Source organism: Hippocampus bargibanti, linkage group LG13, assembly GCF_051943395.1.
Source record: "Hippocampus bargibanti isolate YZ-2025 linkage group LG13, ASM5194339v1, whole genome shotgun sequence".
Lineage (NCBI taxonomy): Eukaryota > Metazoa > Chordata > Actinopteri > Syngnathiformes > Syngnathidae > Hippocampus > Hippocampus bargibanti.
In genome coordinates this window covers 14,801,427-14,822,312 of record NC_142746.1, presented here as the reverse complement: position 1 = coordinate 14,822,312, position 20,886 = coordinate 14,801,427, and the positions used below count along the sequence as shown (strand labels likewise).

General features: G+C 41.8%; 3 protein-coding genes across 9 annotated transcripts in view; 1 reads left to right on the top strand and 2 right to left on the bottom strand.

The window, feature by feature from the left end:
• fbln7 (fibulin 7) overlaps positions 1 to 9,117 on the bottom strand; it is a 16,673-nt gene extending 7,556 nt beyond the window's left edge. Inside the window, exons 1-6 of one of the 2 annotated variants that reach the window (XM_089011982.1) lie at positions 8,103 to 9,117; positions 6,387 to 6,438; positions 5,457 to 5,622; positions 3,758 to 3,934; positions 1,580 to 1,705; positions 1,375 to 1,512 (exon numbers count right to left, since the gene is read on the bottom strand). In XM_089011982.1, the coding sequence (XP_088868108.1) occupies positions 1,375 to 1,512; positions 1,580 to 1,705; positions 3,758 to 3,934; positions 5,457 to 5,613 (598 nt within the window). In that variant the 5' untranslated portion in view covers positions 5,614 to 5,622; positions 6,387 to 6,438; positions 8,103 to 9,117. Of the gene's footprint in view, positions 1 to 1,374; positions 1,513 to 1,579; positions 1,706 to 3,757; positions 3,935 to 5,456; positions 5,623 to 6,386; positions 6,717 to 8,102 lie in introns of those variants that run through there. The other variant, XM_089011981.1, reaches the window with a different exon arrangement.
• zc3h6 (zinc finger CCCH-type containing 6) lies at positions 7,175 to 15,514 on the top strand. Of its 6 annotated transcripts, none has more exons than XM_089011978.1 (13): positions 7,175 to 7,957; positions 9,452 to 9,671; positions 9,746 to 9,868; positions 9,949 to 10,183; positions 10,263 to 10,411; positions 10,483 to 10,608; positions 11,277 to 11,391; positions 11,473 to 11,582; positions 11,653 to 11,879; positions 11,981 to 12,207; positions 12,316 to 12,375; positions 12,451 to 12,642; positions 12,718 to 15,514. In XM_089011978.1, exons 1-13 carry the CDS (start codon positions 7,872 to 7,874, stop codon positions 14,139 to 14,141), a joined length of 3,294 nt encoding a protein of 1,097 aa, XP_088868104.1. In that variant the 5' UTR covers positions 7,175 to 7,871; the 3' UTR covers positions 14,142 to 15,514. The 6 variants fall into 6 exon arrangements, with proteins under 6 accessions (XP_088868104.1, XP_088868101.1, XP_088868105.1 ...); XM_089011979.1 differs by having other exon boundaries at positions 7,402 to 7,957; positions 12,454 to 12,642; XM_089011975.1 differs by having other exon boundaries at positions 11,981 to 12,375.
• On the bottom strand, positions 10,615 to 20,886 carry LOC148889458 (uncharacterized). The gene is made up of 8 exons (XM_089011973.1): positions 20,693 to 20,886; positions 20,299 to 20,482; positions 16,631 to 19,828; positions 16,293 to 16,463; positions 16,033 to 16,205; positions 15,835 to 15,952; positions 15,548 to 15,750; positions 10,615 to 11,270 (listed from the first exon to the last, which is right to left on the bottom strand). The coding sequence occupies exons 1-8, from the start codon at positions 20,884 to 20,886 to the stop codon at positions 11,231 to 11,233; spliced, it is 4,281 nt and encodes a 1,426-aa protein (XP_088868099.1). The 3' UTR covers positions 10,615 to 11,230.

Here is a 20,886-nt window from a genome sequence, read left to right as displayed (position 1 = left end):
TTGAAAATCATAAGAATTCAAAATAATTAAAGAAACTAGTATCATATACAACACTCCACTCTATCATATCAAACACAAGAAACAATGCAAATATGCCTCTACATAAAGTATGAGCAGAAGCCTACAAAGATTATGTCAACGCAATGGACTAAAGTTAACCAATGTGCTGTATATTGATGCTAACAAAGCATCATTGAATCGTTTTTGGCATCGTTAACAATTCACGTCAATGTTACTGTGTCTCTTACCACTCACAGAATTACCATACTATACATCCTCAAAGGACCTGAACTATGACCTAAATGGATGCTAATCAGCTGGTGACCCCTCGATAGGATTATTTTGTTTTGTTACAAACTGGCATCCACTCATTAGTCATCAAAGATTCCGTTATTTAGTGGATTTTTTCTTGCAGTTTACAAGTCAGCAGGTGAAACAGCTACAAATGTCAAGCTGTATAATAACCGGTTGCTATGGTATGCTGGCCTTGTCTTGTACTCTAAATCTTGACAGTAATGAAATAACATACTGCATTTAAAGGACAACCGACGCCTCTGGACAAGTTGTGTCCATAATTTGTAAAATCACTTCAAATGACTTCTACTGAGCGTATTTTACAAAGATTCCACCGCATACAGCTATATTTTACGTTTTAAGACTCGTGCTGAATATTCAGGAAGTCTTGTTTTCCAGTTGATGACAATCCACTACGTGCCGTCACATTTGGAACGCCCCTGACCGAGAAAGCGACACACAATGCATTTTGCGGTACTTTGTTTGGCCTGAAAACTTCATGTTGATCCGTGTTGATGGCGAAATTAGAAGGAAAACACATAAATAACGCGATGGTTAATCGTTGTGTGTTGCACCAAGACTACTATTTGATATTCGCTGACACAAATTCCCAGCAGACAAATCAGCCCATTTCCAACGGAGCTTGGACACCATCGTTTGCATTTCCAGGGACACTACATTGCTGTCATTGACGGCTCAAATTGATACGGGAGGACTCCTTTAATTGATTGCAAACATTTACGCTTTCCTCTTCTGAACTATTTGACTCATATTCAGAACTGGATGAGTAACAAGAAAGCATCTTGTCCAAATCTGAAGCCATTGTATTTATTCTCGAGCAAGGCAAGACGTCTTGGCGTGATGTCACAAACAAGGAGGCGGGACGTTCTGAAACTGGCCATTTGCGGTTTCATTTCGAAGTCGTTTTTGGACACTTTAAGTCATTTTTATTGGTGTTTTTCATTTGACTAAAAATATCAGCCTGCGTGTGTTGGGTATTTTAGATGCAATAAAACATTTTCTGATGTCAGTTAGGAAACAAAAAAAAATGGTGTCAGTTGTCCTTTAAAATACGCTCACCCTGACAGATGCTGTTATCTGAGGTGCCACTCATGTGGAAACCTGCATCACAGCTGCAGTGTTGGGCCTGGTTCACTTTGGCACAGCGTGGTTTTCGGCTGAAGGCTGGGTCATTCATTACACTCCACTCCGGAGGAGCTGCAATAAAAAATGCAACATAATTCGGCTCAAGAAAGAGCCGTGTGATTTCTTTTGTGGGACATACCTGTCTGAGTCTGGTGCTGGCAGTGAGAGCCACTCCAGTTCTGTAAGCAGATGCATTTGTACTGATTGACACCTTCCACACAGGTACCTCCATTTTTGCAGGGGTTACTTGCACATTCACTGACATCTGAAGTCAGAGGGGACAGAGGGTAGAACAAATATATATTTTTTTCTACCCTGATCGAGAATAAACATTTTTCTAGTAGCTAAAATATTGGTGAGTTTTGGTGCAATTCTGCAATATTGATACATCAATTCATTTTTCATCGCGTGTGTCCCACGAGGCTTAATGGGATATGAAGGCTTTCTCAGCTGACGTTGGGTAAAAAAGAAATACTATTTATACTCACATTCACATTTTAACTAAGCGGGAACTGAACACCCACTTCTTTGCTGCACTGAAGTCAAGCACGTCAACAGCGACAGTCAGTGACTACACTTTCAACATTTTAAAGTCAAGGCATTTTTACAGTGTGTTCTATGGGTCCCCACTAGTCAAAAGATTGTGCGATAATTCAGAATGTGTTTGCGGAATATGAATTAAAGAGGAAAATCCATCCATACTCCACCTTGCAGGTTGCCATTTTGCCTTGCACTGCCAGTGGGGCGGAATAGACAATAGCATGGTAAAGAAATGTTTTCACTTGATTTGGCCTCGAAAGGAAAATATAGCAGTTCAAAATGGAATATGGGCAATCGAAGAAAAATATAATCATAAAAATATGGTGTGATGCATTTTAAGTCATCTGGAAACAGAATCTAAACCAAATTTGGTTGGACAGCTGTGGTTGAGCAAGCACAAGGAAACGGAAGAACAAAGTCCCTTCTTTCCATCATTTTTAGTGTCAAATCCAATATAGATATTCCAGAATTAAGAAGCAAACGATGGTGGAAACATTGACTGTGCCTTTATACTCTTGCTTTTGGATTGGATTGGATTTGCCTTTATTAGTCTCGCAGTGGAGAAATTTATATTTCACAGCAGATCAGTCATGAAAGGAATTTTCATGTTTTCTTGGCATTGAGATTTAAACTGTCCCGTTACACACCATTTAGTGTAAATATAATTATTTTTCTTTTTCTACATAAGGTCAAGAAAGTTTCTGCGAGTAGCAAATCGAGATACTGTATTAATTACTGACAACAGCTCTGCAAATTGAAAATGAAAATGTTAAAAAGTGAGCAATGAAGGCACTGTTGGATATTACAAAACTCATTTTAAGGCAAGTCCCCCCCACCCTTCCCTCAGACTGTGTTATGGTTGTTAAGCATGTCTGTCTAAAATTAGAATCCTGATGCCAGATATTAAAAAAAAACATAAACAGAGATGGTGTAATCCTGTTGTAGGGTGAATGTCAATAAACTCATGTTGAAAAATCTAGGCTTTTTGTAGAAGAAAAGTGATGCTGTTGCAGACTGATGGGGATATGAAAAGCATACTTAGCATACTTTGGCGCTATCAGACCATAGTTGGGATATCATTTCAGGTCCAAATCGCATCTAACGGGATACCATTGTTCAGAAACATGAGTGAGACAGTGAGAAGAGAAAAAAGAATGAAAGGAGAGAGGGTCTTAACAGTTACCCAACAGAGAGGCACAAAGTTGGCTGGGGAATCCATGTCACAGTGGAATGAAAGAAAGGTACAGTCGTTTGTTGTGCTCTCAGATATTTGCTAACATGCCAGGTGAAACTATAGGCCTTCTGGCAGAATGTCAAAGAAGCCCATGTGTTGTGAAGGCTGCATTCTGTATTCTGAGCTTTTTATTTTTATTTTTTTGGGTGGGGTTGCGGGAGAGGGTTCGATGGATGTTTATTCAGAGCTGGGCCGTGCCTTTATTCCCCCCAGTGGGCAAATAAAGTTGAAATTCAAACAAAATTGAAACCAACTGGAATTTGGAGATGGAATTTGTATTGACTGGAACAAAGTTTAAGTGGTAGTGTTGTAGTAGTAGTAGTATTTATTTATATGACTTCCATGGTGGCTGTGTGTGAAGAAAATGGATGGATGACTAGGTGGACTAAATTTAATTTTGAACATAATTGAATTTTACTTGGAATTAAATTAAATTCAGAACTATAATCGAATAACACTTGCAATTGGAACTGCATTTCAATGTTTGTCACTCATACGCCTATCATTTGTTGTAATAGCAGATTCAGTGCCATCTGGGCTCACCTTTACACACGCCGTCAACTCCGCTCCAGGTTCCATTGTCTTGGCACACACGTGTGGCTGAGCCCACGAGGTGATAGCCCTGCGAGCAGGCAAAATGCACCTCATGTCCGGCTATGTGTTTGGATCCAAACTTTGTGCCGTGCTCCAGTTCTTTCAGGGGCTGGCAGGTGGTAGAGGCTGGGAAAAGGAAAAAATACGAGGAGGAGGAGGAAAAAAAACAAGAGGAAGAACAACAAGAAGGCTGAACACACTGGAGAAAACAAACCTCCATACCTACTCTGGCATTTGATGCCTAGGGATAAACACGTGTCACAAAACATTCTAAAACGCATCATTAACGGCAGACTGGAAAGTTCAATGCCTGCACAATACACAATATTAAAATATTATCTAATATTATTAATGGACTAACATTTTGACTTTTATGGTACGTTTATGCTTCCTCTAGCAATGAAGATTGTGCTAAAGTCTTTAATAACAATTTAGAGTTTCTTCTTTCGCATCTTGAGAACAATTTTCAGTTCAATGTTTTCCAGATGAACAGGATAAGCTTCATGACGGAACCACGCCACATGTGAAAAATGTGCGCACAGAAACAAGAGAGGGAAGGCGTAATGTTTCTGTTTGTTTGTTTTTAGATTTCAAGTTGGGAATGACTGAATTATTAAAAAAAACATTTCACTGATTTGCCTTTTTGTATTTTTGCATTCAGTTAAAATCTATGTAAAGTTATGGATTGGGATTTTAATGTACAAACCAGCCAATTAACAAAACAGTCCCACAATTCCACTTACTTGTTTGAATAATGACGGCTGACCTTGAATTTATTGGATGAATAATCTCACAACAACAGATATTGACATATCCAGAAGAATTAAGAACAAATCCTACAAATGTAATAATACTTTGTATCATTAGGAAGCGTTCCAAATACAATAGTGACATGTCTATGAAACCTTACAACAACACAGGATGTGTACATGTCATTACTCTAGTCTAACCGAATGGCCACATAATCACAAAGGTTCCTGATAAAGTGCTTATAAATTGTTGTTAGACATGTTGATAATCCTATTTGCATATGTTTACTCTCTGTTTGATGTGGCCCACATTTTCATACAGTATAATTGTGCATCCCAATGGGATTTACAAAAAATAATTCAGATCATATTGTCTCTTTTATAACTGGAATTCAACTTGCAAGACATTTTGGAAAAGAAAATAGGACAGCGGTCGGAATAATCACGAAAAATATTGCAGCAAACCCCCAGGTTGGCAATACTAACTGCTTTTTTAAACTTATTACTCTCCGTTAGCAGTCATCTTGTTAGTGGAAATGATGCTCATCGGCTTGTCACAATCGATAATCATTGTAATTAATTCATTTGAATTTGGTTAGGGTTTACCATGAAATGTAAAAAAATAAACAAACATTTTGTGTGGCATTTAGTCATGTATATTTAGGTCGTATTGTAGATATTGGGATTTTGAATGCGCCCTGAACATTTCGCTAGAAAGAGGTGTTAACCCTGTAAGAACATTTAACAGGGTTACCCCTATTGAATGTACCCCTATAGTTAGCATATTCTGCCCTTTTTATGTAGATAACCAAAATATCGGGATTCTACGGTACAGTTCTACAGCCTTAGAAACTACAATTATGGATGATTTGATGATGATTTGACAGTTTATTACTCACCAGCTGACTGGTCTGCTTGTGGCAACTTGGAGACAGAATTCTGCAGCGTTGCCAGTTTTGACTTCATGATTCGGAACCCTTCTGTGAATCGAAGTTCTTGACCTTTCAGAAACTTCTCCATCTGTCGCAGCACTCCAACCACTTGATGTTTATCCATGCAGGTTTGCTGAGATAAAAATGATATTAAAAAACTAATAATGTTATCGGAGGAAATGTAGATTTTGTTCATCATTGGCTCTAAAATGTCTTGTATTCAAGATAATTCAATATTTTCAATCAGATACAAAATATCCACCTTCAACCTATTTTCTAAGTGCAACCCAAACACAGACAAAACAAAGAAAATCTGTCTGGCAGATGTCTCTATACGTGTGTCCAAATTCTGTTCCTTTGTATATTTTGCATGGCAGCAGGACAGTAAGCTTAATGGGTGATCCTGAATGACCAAAATCAGTTGAACGGATGGCGCAATCAGTTACTTGAGCAAAAGTAGATGTCAAGTCAGTCCAAAATAGCATTTAATCCTTCCTGCAAGGTTTATAAATCACATGCTCATTGAAGCAATTTCTCAGGGGAGGCATACCTTGAATTCCTGTTCTTCTATTTGTAAGGAGGGGGGGGGTTACAACAATAGCAACTACCTCCTAGACATCAAAAGTCAAATGCACAGTTTTTCTTCTGTCGTTGCGAGTGCCTCCAGCAGAGAATGAGGATGATTGTCAATTTACCACCCAGATGCTGCAGCAAAACTCATTTTGCCTTTCTTACTACCGCTTATATTTTTGTGAAGATAGTATTGCCACACACACACACACACACACGCGCGCGCGCGCACGCACACACACACGCGCGCGCGCACACACTCGCACACACACGAAACAGAAAATGTGCTTCCAAAATTCATGTGAGACAACTGATAAACATTCTTACCTGAGCGGCAGCCCAGCTTTGAGCAGCTGTCAAACACAGCAAAAGTAAACACCTGCAATAAAAAGGCAGCCCCATATCTCCACATCAAATCACTAATTTGGTCCTATTTCTGAAAAAAAAACGCTAAGGCACCTCACAGTCAATTTAATAAAGATTCGAACAAGTGTCGTTCAGCTGGACTCAGAATGTTTTAGTGGGATGCCCATCAGGTGTCTAAGATGGAATCAGTATTCCTGGAAAGTTTGGTCTCTAAATTCCACACGTCGCCTGCTGCTGCAAGAATCCCTCCCACTCATGTAGGCTACATTCTCAACTTCCGAGGGTTCTTACAGCATGGAAATACTAGCATCATATGTTTTGTGAAAAACTCCAGAAGTCTTCTGTTAATCACATAGTCTACCTGTGTTATATTGTTTTGGACTTGTAATTAGAATGCGCGCGTGCGTGTGTGTGTGTGCGTGTGTGTGTGCGTGTGAATGAGTGAGTGTGCGCGTGTGCGTGTACGTGTATGATGGCAATACCTGCATATTTAATTATAGCCTCAACCAATTGGTTTGTTTTATTCTTGTAAGTATAAAGTATTTAGATGTATTGAACAAGCAAAATGTTAATTGTTTTCTATTTAATTCTAAGTTTGCCGCTATTTGGAGGCTTATTAACCAAAACACGACGTTCGCGATTTAATTCGCATTGTGAATGGAAAGAGTGACATCTAGTTGTCAAAGTGGACCGCGCAAATTCATGAAACCAAACTCATTCACTGTAAATAGAGGGCGCGTCTTCTTTTCTTATTGACTTTCCTAAAGGTGGTCGAAGAAAAATCTACAATTATTCAAAACAAACGTTGTGTGTGGAATTAACAGAAACATTATAGACTTTCCTCGTGAACGATTTTTACAATTTCACACAAGCGTATTCTCGCATTCACATGGAATTATGAGGGGCAAGGGGCGGAAAATTAACTGACAGCAATTTGAACCAACGACAAACGGAATGTTAATGACGTCATTAAAAGATAACCAATCACGGACTGGGATTCGTATTATGCTCCAGTTAGTTAGATCCGCGACGGGCTTGAAATGTGCGGACGAATACACCATTTGGGAATGTGCGCGATGGGCTGAGTAGCCATTTTGAGATGATATCGCTGTTGAGAAATCCCGCGAAGATGCTGAAATCAACGAACATGGTTACAACACAGATTGTTTCTCTCTCCGTTTGCTCACTTCTTTCACCATGGCAGCTGTCAACCGACGGGACATTAGCAAAGCGGGGTATCGAGCTGTGCCCACAGAGTTAAAACGTCATTGGTATGAAAGAGGAGAATGTCTGTACAATCTCAGTCGAGACATGAAACACCGTGAGTTTTTTGTTTTCCTGCAGTCTGAACATCTTCCAGCATCTGTCACAACACAACGCCTCATTGACTGCTTGAGTTAATTCACTCTTGTACTGGACAGAGAAGTGAAGCAGATTTGATTTCCAATGGCCTCTGTGAGCCTTGTGTCCACTCCCCTTCCCCCTGTTTTTGACAAAAACATGATAGACTCTGAGCTGGCAGAGGACGAAAGGTCAAGTAACAATCTTAATGCAATTCTTAACGCAACCATCTGTGCGTTCCAGTGCTGTGCATCGACATGCTTATTTTCTGTTTTTTTCCTCATCATACATTTGGCAGTTTATACTTTTTCATGCTCCCCCTCCCCTTTACGTTACTTGCATGCCTTTTCTCAGTGCATTGAACTGTCGCCTGTAGCTTTCCTGCCTTCGTGTCTGTCGAAACACCCCATTCACGATCATTTCCATGCGATGGCAAACATAATCAAAAATATGTATTATGCTGAGATAATCCATTAACGACTGCGTTGTTGCCATCTGCAGAGACCTGACGTAATGACACGCCCATTTTTGGAACGTTCCTTCTTCTGACCGCTAGGCGGTACTGCAAGGAATCCATGTTAATTCAGTGGTCAGATGATGATGGTGATGATGAAAGTGACTATCATGACAATACTTGTGGGAAGACGGCCAATGCTGTCCTTTGTATCCAGCTTAAGGTCTCTGTACATTAGACACTTCTACCAGATCAATTAATGCTTCAGCCGTGGTTTGTGTAGGGCACAGATGTCAACCGGTGCTGTTTTATCACATATGGCTTTTCATATTCCATATGTTGAGACAAGGGTGATATCTTGTTTGTCCTAATAGGGTTCATAGTCCATGAAACTTTCCCCTCGTTTCGTATTATCTTGAATGAAATGGTCGCTCCATTTTTTTATTTTCTGGGATTGGACAGGGATAGGAAACGCTTACAGAGGATGAATGGGCAAGATGAGTCAATAGAAGCAAAACACTGCTCGGAATTTGCATTTTAGCATTGGTAAGAAAAATTAAAAAATGTTGATATAGCATGATAAGCAGGTACCAATATTTATCTTGCAGTTCACATTTATTTGGGAGCATACTATGTTCTAATAAAGAGAGACCAACCATTCCCTCTTTGTAATCATCAGACCCTAAGTAAAACATTCACGCATGATAACATGAAGTTTCATATGTTTTGCACCGGAATCATGTACTGTGCATCTCAGCTCTGGCTTTCCTATGTGGAGTTTGTAAGTTGTCCCTGTGTTTGCAGGGTTTTATTTTTCCAACATTCCCAAAAACGTGTGTGCTTGGTTGAAGATTCAAAAGCATGTAGACGGGTGTAGAAAATGCATGACAGTTAATTTTGCACACACTGTCCCTTAATTGCCTTGGCTAAACTAGCCATTATCTAAAAAAATGTCCATCAAAAATCATGCAATTTTATACATTTCTTTAAGTTTATATATACACACACACACACACACACACACACACACACACACACACACACACACACACACACACACACACACACACACACACACACACACACACACACACACACACACACACACACACACGTGTATGTGAGTCAATTGGTAATCGCATTTACCAGTTGATGGAACTGAATAAAACGTTTGGATTTATTCATAGACAAATGCTAATATAGTACTCATGTTTTAATTGGTTTGTTACAGAGAGGATGGAGAGTTGGAAGATGGAGAAATAGACGATGAGGGATTCGGGATCGAGGAGGAAAAAAAAGAGTCCACAGAGGTGACTGAAGACAAAGAAAAGCAAAAGGAGAAAGAATGGGACAAAACAAAAGAACATAAGTCTCACAGACATTCGAGGAAACGCTACAAAAAGACCAGAGAAAAGAGAAGGTCAAAAAGGAGGAGACGGGACCGACAGAAAGTATAGTGATTTGACTCTCAATGTAAATTGGATTAGTTCCATTATAAATTTATTGTTTCTGTCCTGCTTTTTAGCATCACTCTTCGTCAAGCAGCTCTTGTTCTGACAGCTCCAACTCAGATTACGACCGCCTGGAGAGGCCCAAAAACAGACCAAGTCATGCATCCGGACGCGAGTGTGACATGCAGAATACTCTGGTGAGTGTATACACACCCAACCTTGGACAGCATTGAAGCAGACGGTTAATGATTGTCATTTGTCGCTGTTAATTTTCCAGCATGGAAGGGACGAGAAAGCGCCACGCGGCAGCATGCACAAGTCACCACCTCACATAAACTGCAGTTTTGACAAATACAGCGATTACAGCGACGTCTTAGAAGATGAAGAGGATCATTATGACGATGAGTCAGAGTACATTAAGTCAAAAGATTCAACATCTGGCCTGGGGAAGGGCCGCTATGCAACGGAGCAGATGGGAAGGAGGGGGAACATGAGAGGCATGAAACAACAATGTGAGAAAATATTTAGGGAATAATATATAATAGCAAACAAATTAATTAACTATAAACAAGCACACATTTTTCCCCGCAGTTGGGCAGAGAGGAAGAGGTAGGGGGAATGGACCTGGAAGAGTTCGAGGGATGTTCAATAAGAACAAGAGGATGAGAGGGGGGAGACCCTGGATGGGACGAGGAGGACGAGGCAGAGGGGCTGACCATGATATGGAAGACGCACCTCCTGTAGGCCCATAAAATCTTTGATTTACCACAAATTATGGTTAGCTACTAACATCTTTCCCTTTATTTGACAGGATCTCAAAAAATGTGGGTTTCAGAAGAAGCGATTGATTATGAGCAAGGAATTTATCAGTCAACACACAGTGGAACACAATGGAAAATATATTTGCAAGTACTTTCTGGAGGGTCGATGCATCAAGGTACGCTACCTAGAATAAGCATAGTTGAATTGACTCCGAGCTGCTGTATGCTAAGGTGAACAAAATAGTTTATACATTAAAATATACTCAGAGTTCTCTTCATTTTCAGAAAGTTCAGAGTTTTATTCCCTCTTGTTTCACAGTTTTAACTTGGGAATTACTGTCAAGCTGTCTAGTAAAGGAATGCATTGCGAAATCCAATCGGTCCTCAAGATGCCCTTTTTGTTCCACTCTAGAGCAATGCTGTATGTGCTGAATAACACAGGCTTTACCCCAATGCTAGTAAACTGTAATGGCAGCAACATAAATTTGTTTTCACAAATTACTGATTTAGTTATTGCATAGTTAGCTAGAAAACATGGCAATCAAAAAGATGAGTTTGTGCCATTGACTTTAGCAGCGATAATGCACAATCCACAAAATTCGGAGCCTGAAATTGGTGTCTCTAACGTATTCAGCCTTATCGTCTTTTCAACCAAGTGTCATTTGTTATGTACACTGAACCCTAGATACATATTTGCAAGGACATGGGCATAAAAAGAGTGAATGTTGGAACAATGGTTCCCCCAAAAATCTGCAAAATACCAACGCCTGACGTTCACTGTTTACTATACTGTATTGTTTACAAACACAAAACTGAAAAGATAAGCACTCCTCTCTTCCTGTAGGGAGAGCAGTGCAAGTTTGAGCATGAGCTGGTCATTCCAGATAAGAAGAAGGAACTTTGTAAGTTCTACCTCCAGGGATACTGCAGCAAAGGAGACCATTGCATTTACATGCACAATATCCTTTCAGTGACAATCGTCCATGACCTTTTAAAACTAACCTGCTTATTCATTAAGGCTCCTTAATTCATGGCTGAATGTGAATATCCTTGCAAGTTCTTTCACACAGGAGCCAAATGTTATCAAGGGGAAAACTGCAAATTTTCCCATGACGCTCTGACTGACGTGACGAAAGAATTGCTCGATAAGGTGAGACATGTTTAAAACCCATGAGAATCCAAAACAAACTAAATATATTTCTTCTTGCACACATGATCAGATCATTAATACAGAGGAGGAGAATGCCCGTGAAGATGAGTTGGAGCTTGAGGACCTGAGAAAACAGGGCATCGCCCCTCTTCCCAAGCCGCCTCCAGGTGTGGGCTTGCTCCCCACGCCGGGTCAGAGCAGCCCAACAGATGATTCTACCCAGGGAGGGAAGATCCCTTCCCTTTTTGAAATCAAGGTTCAACCGACAGTTGACCTTGCACATAAAATTGCCTTTAAGTAAGTCAATGGAAAAACTGTAAGGGCCTAGTTCATTTTATTTATTTTGTTTCTATTAATCAGTCAACTTGAAATTAATTGTGATTTTATCTCTTTACCAGTGAGTCCAACCACCAGGACCCAAATGAATGCACTGACCAGATTAGTGGTGGATCGGAAGAAACACAAAGTGGAGCTTTGGTGTCTTCAGGCTCTGATGATACCACAGTCCCATCCTTAGGGTCACCAAGTTCTGGGAGTTACCCAACAGGACCATCCATGAACACCCAAAGCCCTCCTGGACGGCAGCTATCACATGGGTATCCATTGCAGCAGCCGGTTTTACCTGGTCAGCAGCCAATTTTTCCTGGAAACATAAACCATCAAATGAATGTGCAGAGGCCACCATTCCCTGCAGTACCAGAACTACAGAACATTTTTCCGTTTCCATCGATAGGCCAAAACCCACTAGAACTCCTCAGCAACTTGCTTCAAAACCAGACAGTGGGCCATCACGGTTTGTATCGGATTACCACAATGTAGATTTTGAGTTACTTAACATGAAATTGAACTTTATATTTGTTCTGTTTAGTAGAACCTGCAATGAATGAGGTCCAGAACCTAGAGCAGCAGTTAGGTCCAGATCTCCAGTTGCAGTCTTTACCTCCAGCGCTGCAGAAAGCCATTATTTTACACCTGTCTCAGCACCAACCTGAGTCAAAGTCAGATGAGAGCGAGCTGCAAAGAGGAGGAGAGAGTCAAGATGATAACAATACAAACAGAGGCGAGTGTCCTTTCTAATCCAAAAGATGTTCTACGAAAAGCACAGAGCTCAGTTCAACATGTTCTTTTCTTCTAGATGAAACAACAAATTGGTATTCCAGCGACGAAGAGGGTGGGAGTAGTGTCATGTCCATCCTAAAATGTCTGAAGAGGCAGAGTGAGATGCAGCAGTCCAAGACCCCAACAGCGACCTCTGCAACACCTCTGGGTGATCCTCGACTTGTCAAGGACAGAAGTCAACCAAGTGACCCACGTGTGAAGGTGCAGAGACCTCCTGATATGAAAAAGGACTCTGATGTAGGTTTGGATCCAAGATTGTCCAGGGATCCCAGGAAACCAAGATCGATGGAGTCGAACATCTATCGCCAGCAAAACCAGCCGACTGTCCCCAAAAAGGCTGCTGGAGACGAGGATGATGAAGGGGAGAGGGAACTCCGAGACAGAGTGGTCCTCATCCCATTGGAGGCCAGTCCAGGCGTAATGCTGCGGGACCCTCGTTGCCAGCTGAAACAGTTCAGTCATATTCGAGTGGACATTCTGCTTCAACGTCCGATCTTTGCCCAAACAGTGATCTGGGCCCCCGAAGACCTGATTCCATCTCTGATACCAAAACAGGAGCATTCCATCAATCTACCCCTGCCACCTCTAATCGCTGATGCACAGATGAACAGATCAAGTGTGTCAGACCATCTCCCTGCTTCCAGTCCGCCACTGACTGACCCCAGATTGGCGGCTGCTCGTTTAAAGGAGCGTCTCGCTCGTCTGCCATCTGGATCCTCAACAGAGAGACCTGTTGATCCACGTCAGCAAAAAAGTTTAGACCCCAGAATCAGGCGGACAAGAAGTCTGGACAAACTGCTGGGTAAGAAGGAAGCTATTGGAAGAGTTGTGGAACCCACGTTACAAAAGACCAGCGCTTGCTCCTCTCTCTCGGAGAAGCTGCCACCCTACGCACCACGCCTGGCTTCATCAGGGGGTGTCTTGGAAAGCCCCACAGCAATCCTTGGAGGAATCAGTCTGTACGACCCCCACAATCAGACTGAACCAAGTCAGAAGGATCAGACAGAGCCTCCGAAAAAAACAGCCATTCTCAAACATCCAGTGAAGAAAGATGGTCCCCCAACACAATCCGACTTCCCAAATAAAGGTCGCATCTCTTTGGAGACGAAAACCACAGACGCTGCCTCTGATCCCGATCAGACTGAACACGACAGTCTACACCCACCTCCCCAAGATTCGATCATCACCCCCTATGCAGTGCATAATCTGCCTATGCAGGCTCTTGCTGGCTTGATCCGACCCCAATACCCTGATGGCAGGCAGGCCAAACTGGCAGGACCAGGTTCTGCAGGGGTACAAGCAGATGCAGAAGAAGAGAAGGAGCAGAAAGAAGCTCCCGTGGAGGCACCAAAGCAGCTCAATGAAGAGGAGCTCGAAGACAGGACTCTCAAAGAAGTCTTCAAGACCTTTGACCCAACCGCTTCTCCTTTCTCCCAGTAAACTGCACTGAATTGTTTTATTGGTGACACATGCCAATCAGTAATAAGCTGTACAGTGAATATATATTTGTGTATATTTACTTGTGGGTTCGCTTTATACATAGTCATAAGTGGATTGTATGGGATTGAGCATGTTAACATTTTTTAGTTAGTTGTTCATTAAAAAAAAACTAATCTTTTTCCTACAGTATATTTCTATTTTTAATGTGAAGTGGACATTTGGCTATATTGATTGCCTCAATTTGAATTTGTATAAAATAGATTGTTCTGGTCATATGGTCTTGCATACCAGAGATGAAAGTCCTTGGGATTTTTCAAATTTTCATGAAAGTTCCTCTGGAAAATTGGCTAAAATTAGTTGACAACATTGAAGCAACACATATTTGAGGTTATTGTTTTGCTTGTAGTGACACCCCTCGTGCGAAGCACTCGATAGTCTGCTGCTTTCTGCTGTGTGTTCGTCAGTGTGAATATGGATGTACATGTCTTTTGGTTTCAACCAATCAGCGCCATATCTTTGATATTTTTAAATTTCAGCGAGAATTGAAGCCACAAAAACAGATTAATCATTGAATAAAGTCCACTTTCATCACTGACATACGTTCAAGTCATAAAGTCCATGAAACATTTCATAACATACTTTCTATAGTGACAAGCTTTTATATAGCACCAAATGTCATCGCTCATTATAATATCCTATTATTAATTTCCTAACATGTTATAATTGTGATGGTTATAGCTTCCATTTTATGAAAACCCCATATCTATCATCTCCAAAAAATGTTATACTACATATGAACCACGTTGCTTTTTAATTTAGAAATTACGTCAACATTTGTCCTTCTGAAGGGTATTTTCCTGTGGAACTCAACTGCTACAGTTATTACGATGCACTTGTAAATAATATTCTAACAGTTTTGTTTTTGACTTTTTTTTCTTTTATGTTTTTTTTTATATCAAACTTGCCCCACATGGAGTTTGTATAATTTTTAGATTGTTTTCACAACCTTTTAAATGACTTGTTCATTGTTTGTGTATATTTGGATGACCTTTTTTTCAGTACGCATTTCGTTAGCTTTTAAATTCAGTGCACTACATATCTTGATGTGAATTAAATGTTTACACTACAACCTGAGATAAGAGTGGAAATAGATTTTACTGCATCTACATGACAGTCGCTAATGAAATACCTTGACTTTCAATACACTACATATGCACAAATCTCTCAGTCAAAGTGAGTTCATTGTTATGTGTTGATTTGTTATATACTGTGAGAGGCGTAACGTATAATGATTGATTGCCCATGTTGCTATAAAGCGATTCAGCGCTAGACGACTGAAAACTACAACCACAATAAATCACATTATTTCTCTCTGGAAAAAGGCTCATTTCCTCTGACCTTTCCACTGAAGTGTCAAGTTGGGGGCATCTTGTACTGGAGATGCGAGACTTGGTACGACGGAGTACGATGATATTTTCCGCAAACCCAGCTCATCTGTTTTTGGGTTAGAGTTTTGCAGGGCTCGGTGGATCTCCAGGTTCTTCTTCCATTGGAAAAACAAAGTGGTCGCTTCGGCTCCATCCGAGTTAGGCTCCGGTTGCTTTAAACCCTCAAACAAGAAAAATCAGGTGCCATTAAAAAAAATATGAAATGTCATTCCATCATAAATAAATATGAATATGTCCTGTTTTACTGTGATGCAGGCGGTCTCTGCTGCACGAACCCCCTTCAGGACTGTGTGGAGGAGATTCTGTGTGTTCTTCACCAGGATCTCATTAGAGCATTTACAGCTAGATGTTACAGAATTGACACTACAATCGAAAATATCATTACATTTTTTCCCCCCATCCTCTTGTTTTGCTTTGTTTTCAGTCCGTTTGCCGATTCTGACCTGGCAAGGATGCTAAGCTGGTTGGTGATGGTGAGAATCTGCTCCACAATGAGGGACAGTTCCAGTGCACACTGTGCATCCAGGCAGTGGTTGGCTATAACTTGAATAAAATTGGTCACCAATCGTCCATTTGACATCACATCTTTGGCTGCACACACAAACTCTTCTTTATTCTAAGAGGGGAAAAAAACCAAAGCTGAAATATAAATGCACATACATGACAGTTAAACGCAATAGAAGTAACTTTTGGTGATCCTTACCAGTATTGGGCCTCTATTCCTCAGGTACTGGGTCATGTTGTACAGTATGTCTCCCATTTTCTTGGTCTCTTTGACGATCCTGTTGTCGTTTGGATCCCATCTGGAACTTTCTTGTTTCAGCAAAAAGGACGATGAGGTCAGTACGGACGTTTCTTTGAAACCAGAAGCAACCTGCAAAAAAACGATGAGGACAATCTTGAGCAGAGCCTCACACATAACATTGGAATGTGAAATGAGTGCTAACCACAAGGCTAAGTGTGCACTAATACAAACTTTTCAGAAATCATTCTAAATTGAGATCAAAGGTAACCTGACCACTAAATACTTACATCCTTTGCTGTACTCATGGATCCATCTTGATTCCAAGCTGACATATTTGATTCAGGAGCAACTTCACATGCCCGCCAAGAAGCTCTATGGCACTTTTCATCAGTTTTCATGAAGACATTCTGGATGCATCCACCAGTGGTGGCGCCCTGAAGACTTGCCCTGATGTTCTCCTTTACCTGCTGGTGGATTCCATCTTGCTTACTGATCTCCTCCACCACATAGTGAGCTTCGGCTGACCAGCACTGAATCTTCATTTCCAGGTTGAATATGTCACTAATTGAGCGAGTCTGTGCCATGAGACGCACCGTGCTGATGATATCAGACATCAGACATAACAAATGTGTGTTCCTGGAGCGCAGGTTGCCACGTTCAAGGGAATCCCTCATGTCGATCAAACTCGCATCCACTTTTTGGCTTGCGTCTTTCACCTTTTCCAGAAGTGAAGTTGCGGACTCTTCAAGTCTTTGCTGCACTTCATCTGATTTGTTCTCAGTTTGCTTTATTACCAAATGAACAATGTGGACCAAATTGTGGATTGGCGTGTCATAATGACTATTTACTTGACTCAAAAGCCCCGTGAGCTCTTTCATCTTAATGATTAGGTTCCTCTGAAGGACCTCTGGCTTTGCCAGCTGCGTAACACTAGTCAGTACGCCAATGTCTTCTGCGGCTTGAAGGTAGTGCTCAGTCAACGTCTTCACATCATTCTGGTAAGTCCTCACCTCTTTGGATTTAAAAGCACTTTTACAAATTAGATTGGTGAGCATTGCCGCCTCCTGGATTCTATAAGAGTTCTCCAACAAGATGGAAAGTCGCTTTTGAAGTGTGTGTTGGCTCAGAGCGACGGAGATTCCTAAAATCCTGTCCAGAGAATTGAACAAAATGTGAACAGATAGACCCCAGAGGACACACAGCCCCTCAAGCCGATCAAGCTGACATTCAGATATGACCTTGAACTCTATCAGATGTCTTGTGTTATTTTGGGCTTTGCTCAATTTGTTCTGCAAAAGTGTCAGTGTCTCCTGGTTTCCACTCTGAGGGATTATTTGGGCTGATGTGAGGAGCTGTACGGTGTCCGCACAATGGTTCATCATTTCACGGAGCTGCTGTTTCACACCCGTCTTTGTCGATTGAGCTTGCCTCAGCTCGGCGTAAACGACGTGAAACCAAGGTTCACTTCCTGGCACCAGTAGCCTGCGAATGGTGTTGATGACATCCGAAAATTGCGTACAGAGTCTGCAGATGTTCTCCATGCCCGGCGTCGAGCTCATCGCCGTCTCTTGAGCGGTTTGGATCAGTAGTGGCGTCAGTGACACTAATTTAGCCCGAAAGCTTTCCAAATTCTGACAGTCGACAATGTCTTTGATGGCTAAAGCTTCTCTCGTTGCTTGAGAGTAGCAATTTGAAAGCTCAAGAACATCGGTGGACACTCTGCTGAGGACCACAAGATCTTTTTCTTGAGTCACACTCAAAAGTTCGTTTAATAGGGGTAAATGTTCAAATTTGAAAGGCATCTGGATCATTTTGGATTCTTTTAAGTCATTATCGGATTGAGGAAACAGCTCCACTTCCACACATTCTCCATCTGAGTCCTCGTCCACCTCGCATTCTGTTTCTGTCAAATCCATATTCGAGGAATCCAAATGTCTCAGTTCAAATTCCTCACTCAAATCAGAGGGCTCATCTCCCATGAGATCAGTTTGACGCGCACCTTCGCGCAAAGGACTGAGTAGAGGTGGATGCTGGTGGCCATCTAGTCCCTCTCGGAGGACTTTAAATTGATGAAGAAGATCAGAAGCATTGTCAGAAAAGGTGGAATACTGCTCCACATTCAGACTGTCGCCTAAAATCATGTCGCTGACAGATTGTTTGGTTTTTCTTTGACACAATTGAGCTTGTTTCAGCAAAATCAGGAGGCCATTCCTGTAAATGGGGTCTTCGCTGCGGTCCAAGTGGGTCAAGACAGAGTGTGTGACCAGCTGCATATGACATATGAGGTTGGTCGCATGTTCACTAAAGTGCTTGTAACTTTGCTGTCTATATGCGGCCTCACAGCCATTGCAATCATTGGCTATCTCTTTAATGGCTAGACTCGTGAACTCCATGATATCCACCACGTAGCTGAGAGCCTCCACTAGCTGGTGAATCACTTCTTCCCATATGGGAACCATTTCATGAAGCTTTTGAAGCGTTTGCATGGAGTTGTCAGCCAGTTCAAGAGACAAAGGAGCAATTTGAGCTCGGAGTCTGGCGAGACACACTCGGGAGTGCTCCATGTTCTCTAGGCTCCTTGCGTCATTGGCTGCAGCAGAGAAAAACTTGGCAACTTGGATCAGTCTATCCAAGTAGGATATAAACTCTTCCACCGGTGGGTGAAGAAAGTTCAGATCTGTATCGATGGAGGAATCTCCAATCAAAGTTTGCTTCACCATTCGAGAAAATTCTTCAAATGCAGATGCTGCAGCCAGAAATGTGTCGAACAGTTGACGTAGAATGGCGCCCATCATTGCTCCATCGAAATCTTTTAAGAGCTCTTGCAATGAGGCGCAGATGTTCACAAGATGTTCCTCGTAATTGTCGGGGGATTTTACGATGAGTTTTATGTCAGACCACAAGTGGAGAATGTGTCGACTGTGGAGTACTAAACTTTGCTGGAACTCTCTTCGAGAACAGTGTGCCACGGTCATCCCGTGGAAGATAAGATCTCGCATCAGGGTGTCCAAATCCCCGCATGGCAGGACTGACGAATTGGACCAATGTTTCAGTAACTGTGACAAATGTTTCCTCTTCTCTGTATAAAAACCACAAGCACCCAGTGGAACTGTCTGACATTCACTTGTCAGGGTGCTAACAATGGCATCTATCATGCTCCTCACCTTGTCAAGTATGTAGCTCTTGGCTGCTTGGGCCTCCTTGCTCATTGGGTGCTTGATGGTGGTGCAGGTAGCTGTGTGCATCAGAGGCATGCACCTCCTTAGGGTCTCCAAGGAGTCTCTAAGTTTTTGGGTCTGTCGGGGGTCCTTTAAGGAGTCTGCACGCTCTGCTGTGAGGCGGCTGAGCAGAAGCAAGGCATCAGAAAACCCCTGAAAGACTTTAACCAGGGACTGAATATCTGAACAGGAAGCCAGCTCAGAGAGATGCTTTGAGACTTGAGCGGCAGCTACAAGGACTTGTCTCACTACAGTGTCATCATGCACTAGCAGAACCTGAGGGAGGAAAAACAAAAAGATCCCTTGGATAACTGAGTCACAATAGAGTCTTTGTGGCTGGCGCGCTGCCGAGTTCCTTAGCATAGCAACGTGTTCTCAGTGAATGGGTTGGTTGATGTGTTGAGCTTTGCTTAGCCCAATGTGGGCGTTTAAAGGCCCACAAGGCCTTTAGGCTCTGCCTTCCTTTAACCTTGCACAGGATATTCGGTGGAGAAAAAAAGGATGGATGGTCTTACATTGTTTTTTCATTGACTAAAGCATATAAGCAGCTACTTACTGTCTAGATGTGGAGATTGATAATAATTTTTATAAAGTTAGATTTGTATCGTTGAGAATTATGCGAAGAAGTGTTTATATTACAATTTATGCAGAGCAAGATCGATCACGTGGGCCTTCAGATTGACACCTGTGACTCCATCTCGAGCTGTGACTATAAAATATTTATCTAACCTTTTTTCACGCCTTACTTTGACGACTTTGAGGAAAACAGTTTGTACAGCAGCAATGAGTTCCTCTTTGTGCCTCGTCAAACTGGGTTGGATGCTCAGCTTCTGGGCCGCTAGCAGCACATGTTGGCCTGACAGTGTGACGGGCTCTAGCAGGGAAGTCATTTCCTTATGCAGCACATCATCTTCAGTGTCACTGATTTCTCTGGAAATTGACAAATTGGTGTTAATTTGGTGGTGATTTGACTCAACCATATATTACACCAGTTCCTAAAGTTCTGTTGTGATGGTACATGCTGCTTCCTTTCATGCAGACATCAGTTTTTCATCTCGGCCAATGCACTCATAACCACCATGTGTTGTGCCAAGTCAGGGAGTCCGGCATTGAAATTGTCCAATTTCATTAAATACATACCTAGAGGCTACCACAGCCATGTTGCCAGTTGCTTTAGCCACAGTCCGAGCTGCCTCCTCTAACTGGCTGAAGTGTTCGTGATCCTCCAAGCTGTCACACAGCAGCACAAGGTGACACAGGTGACATGCCAACGGAGCGACCACCTGGTCTGCAGCGGCTGTCCTAATCAAGCCGTGGACCAGTGATGAATGCAT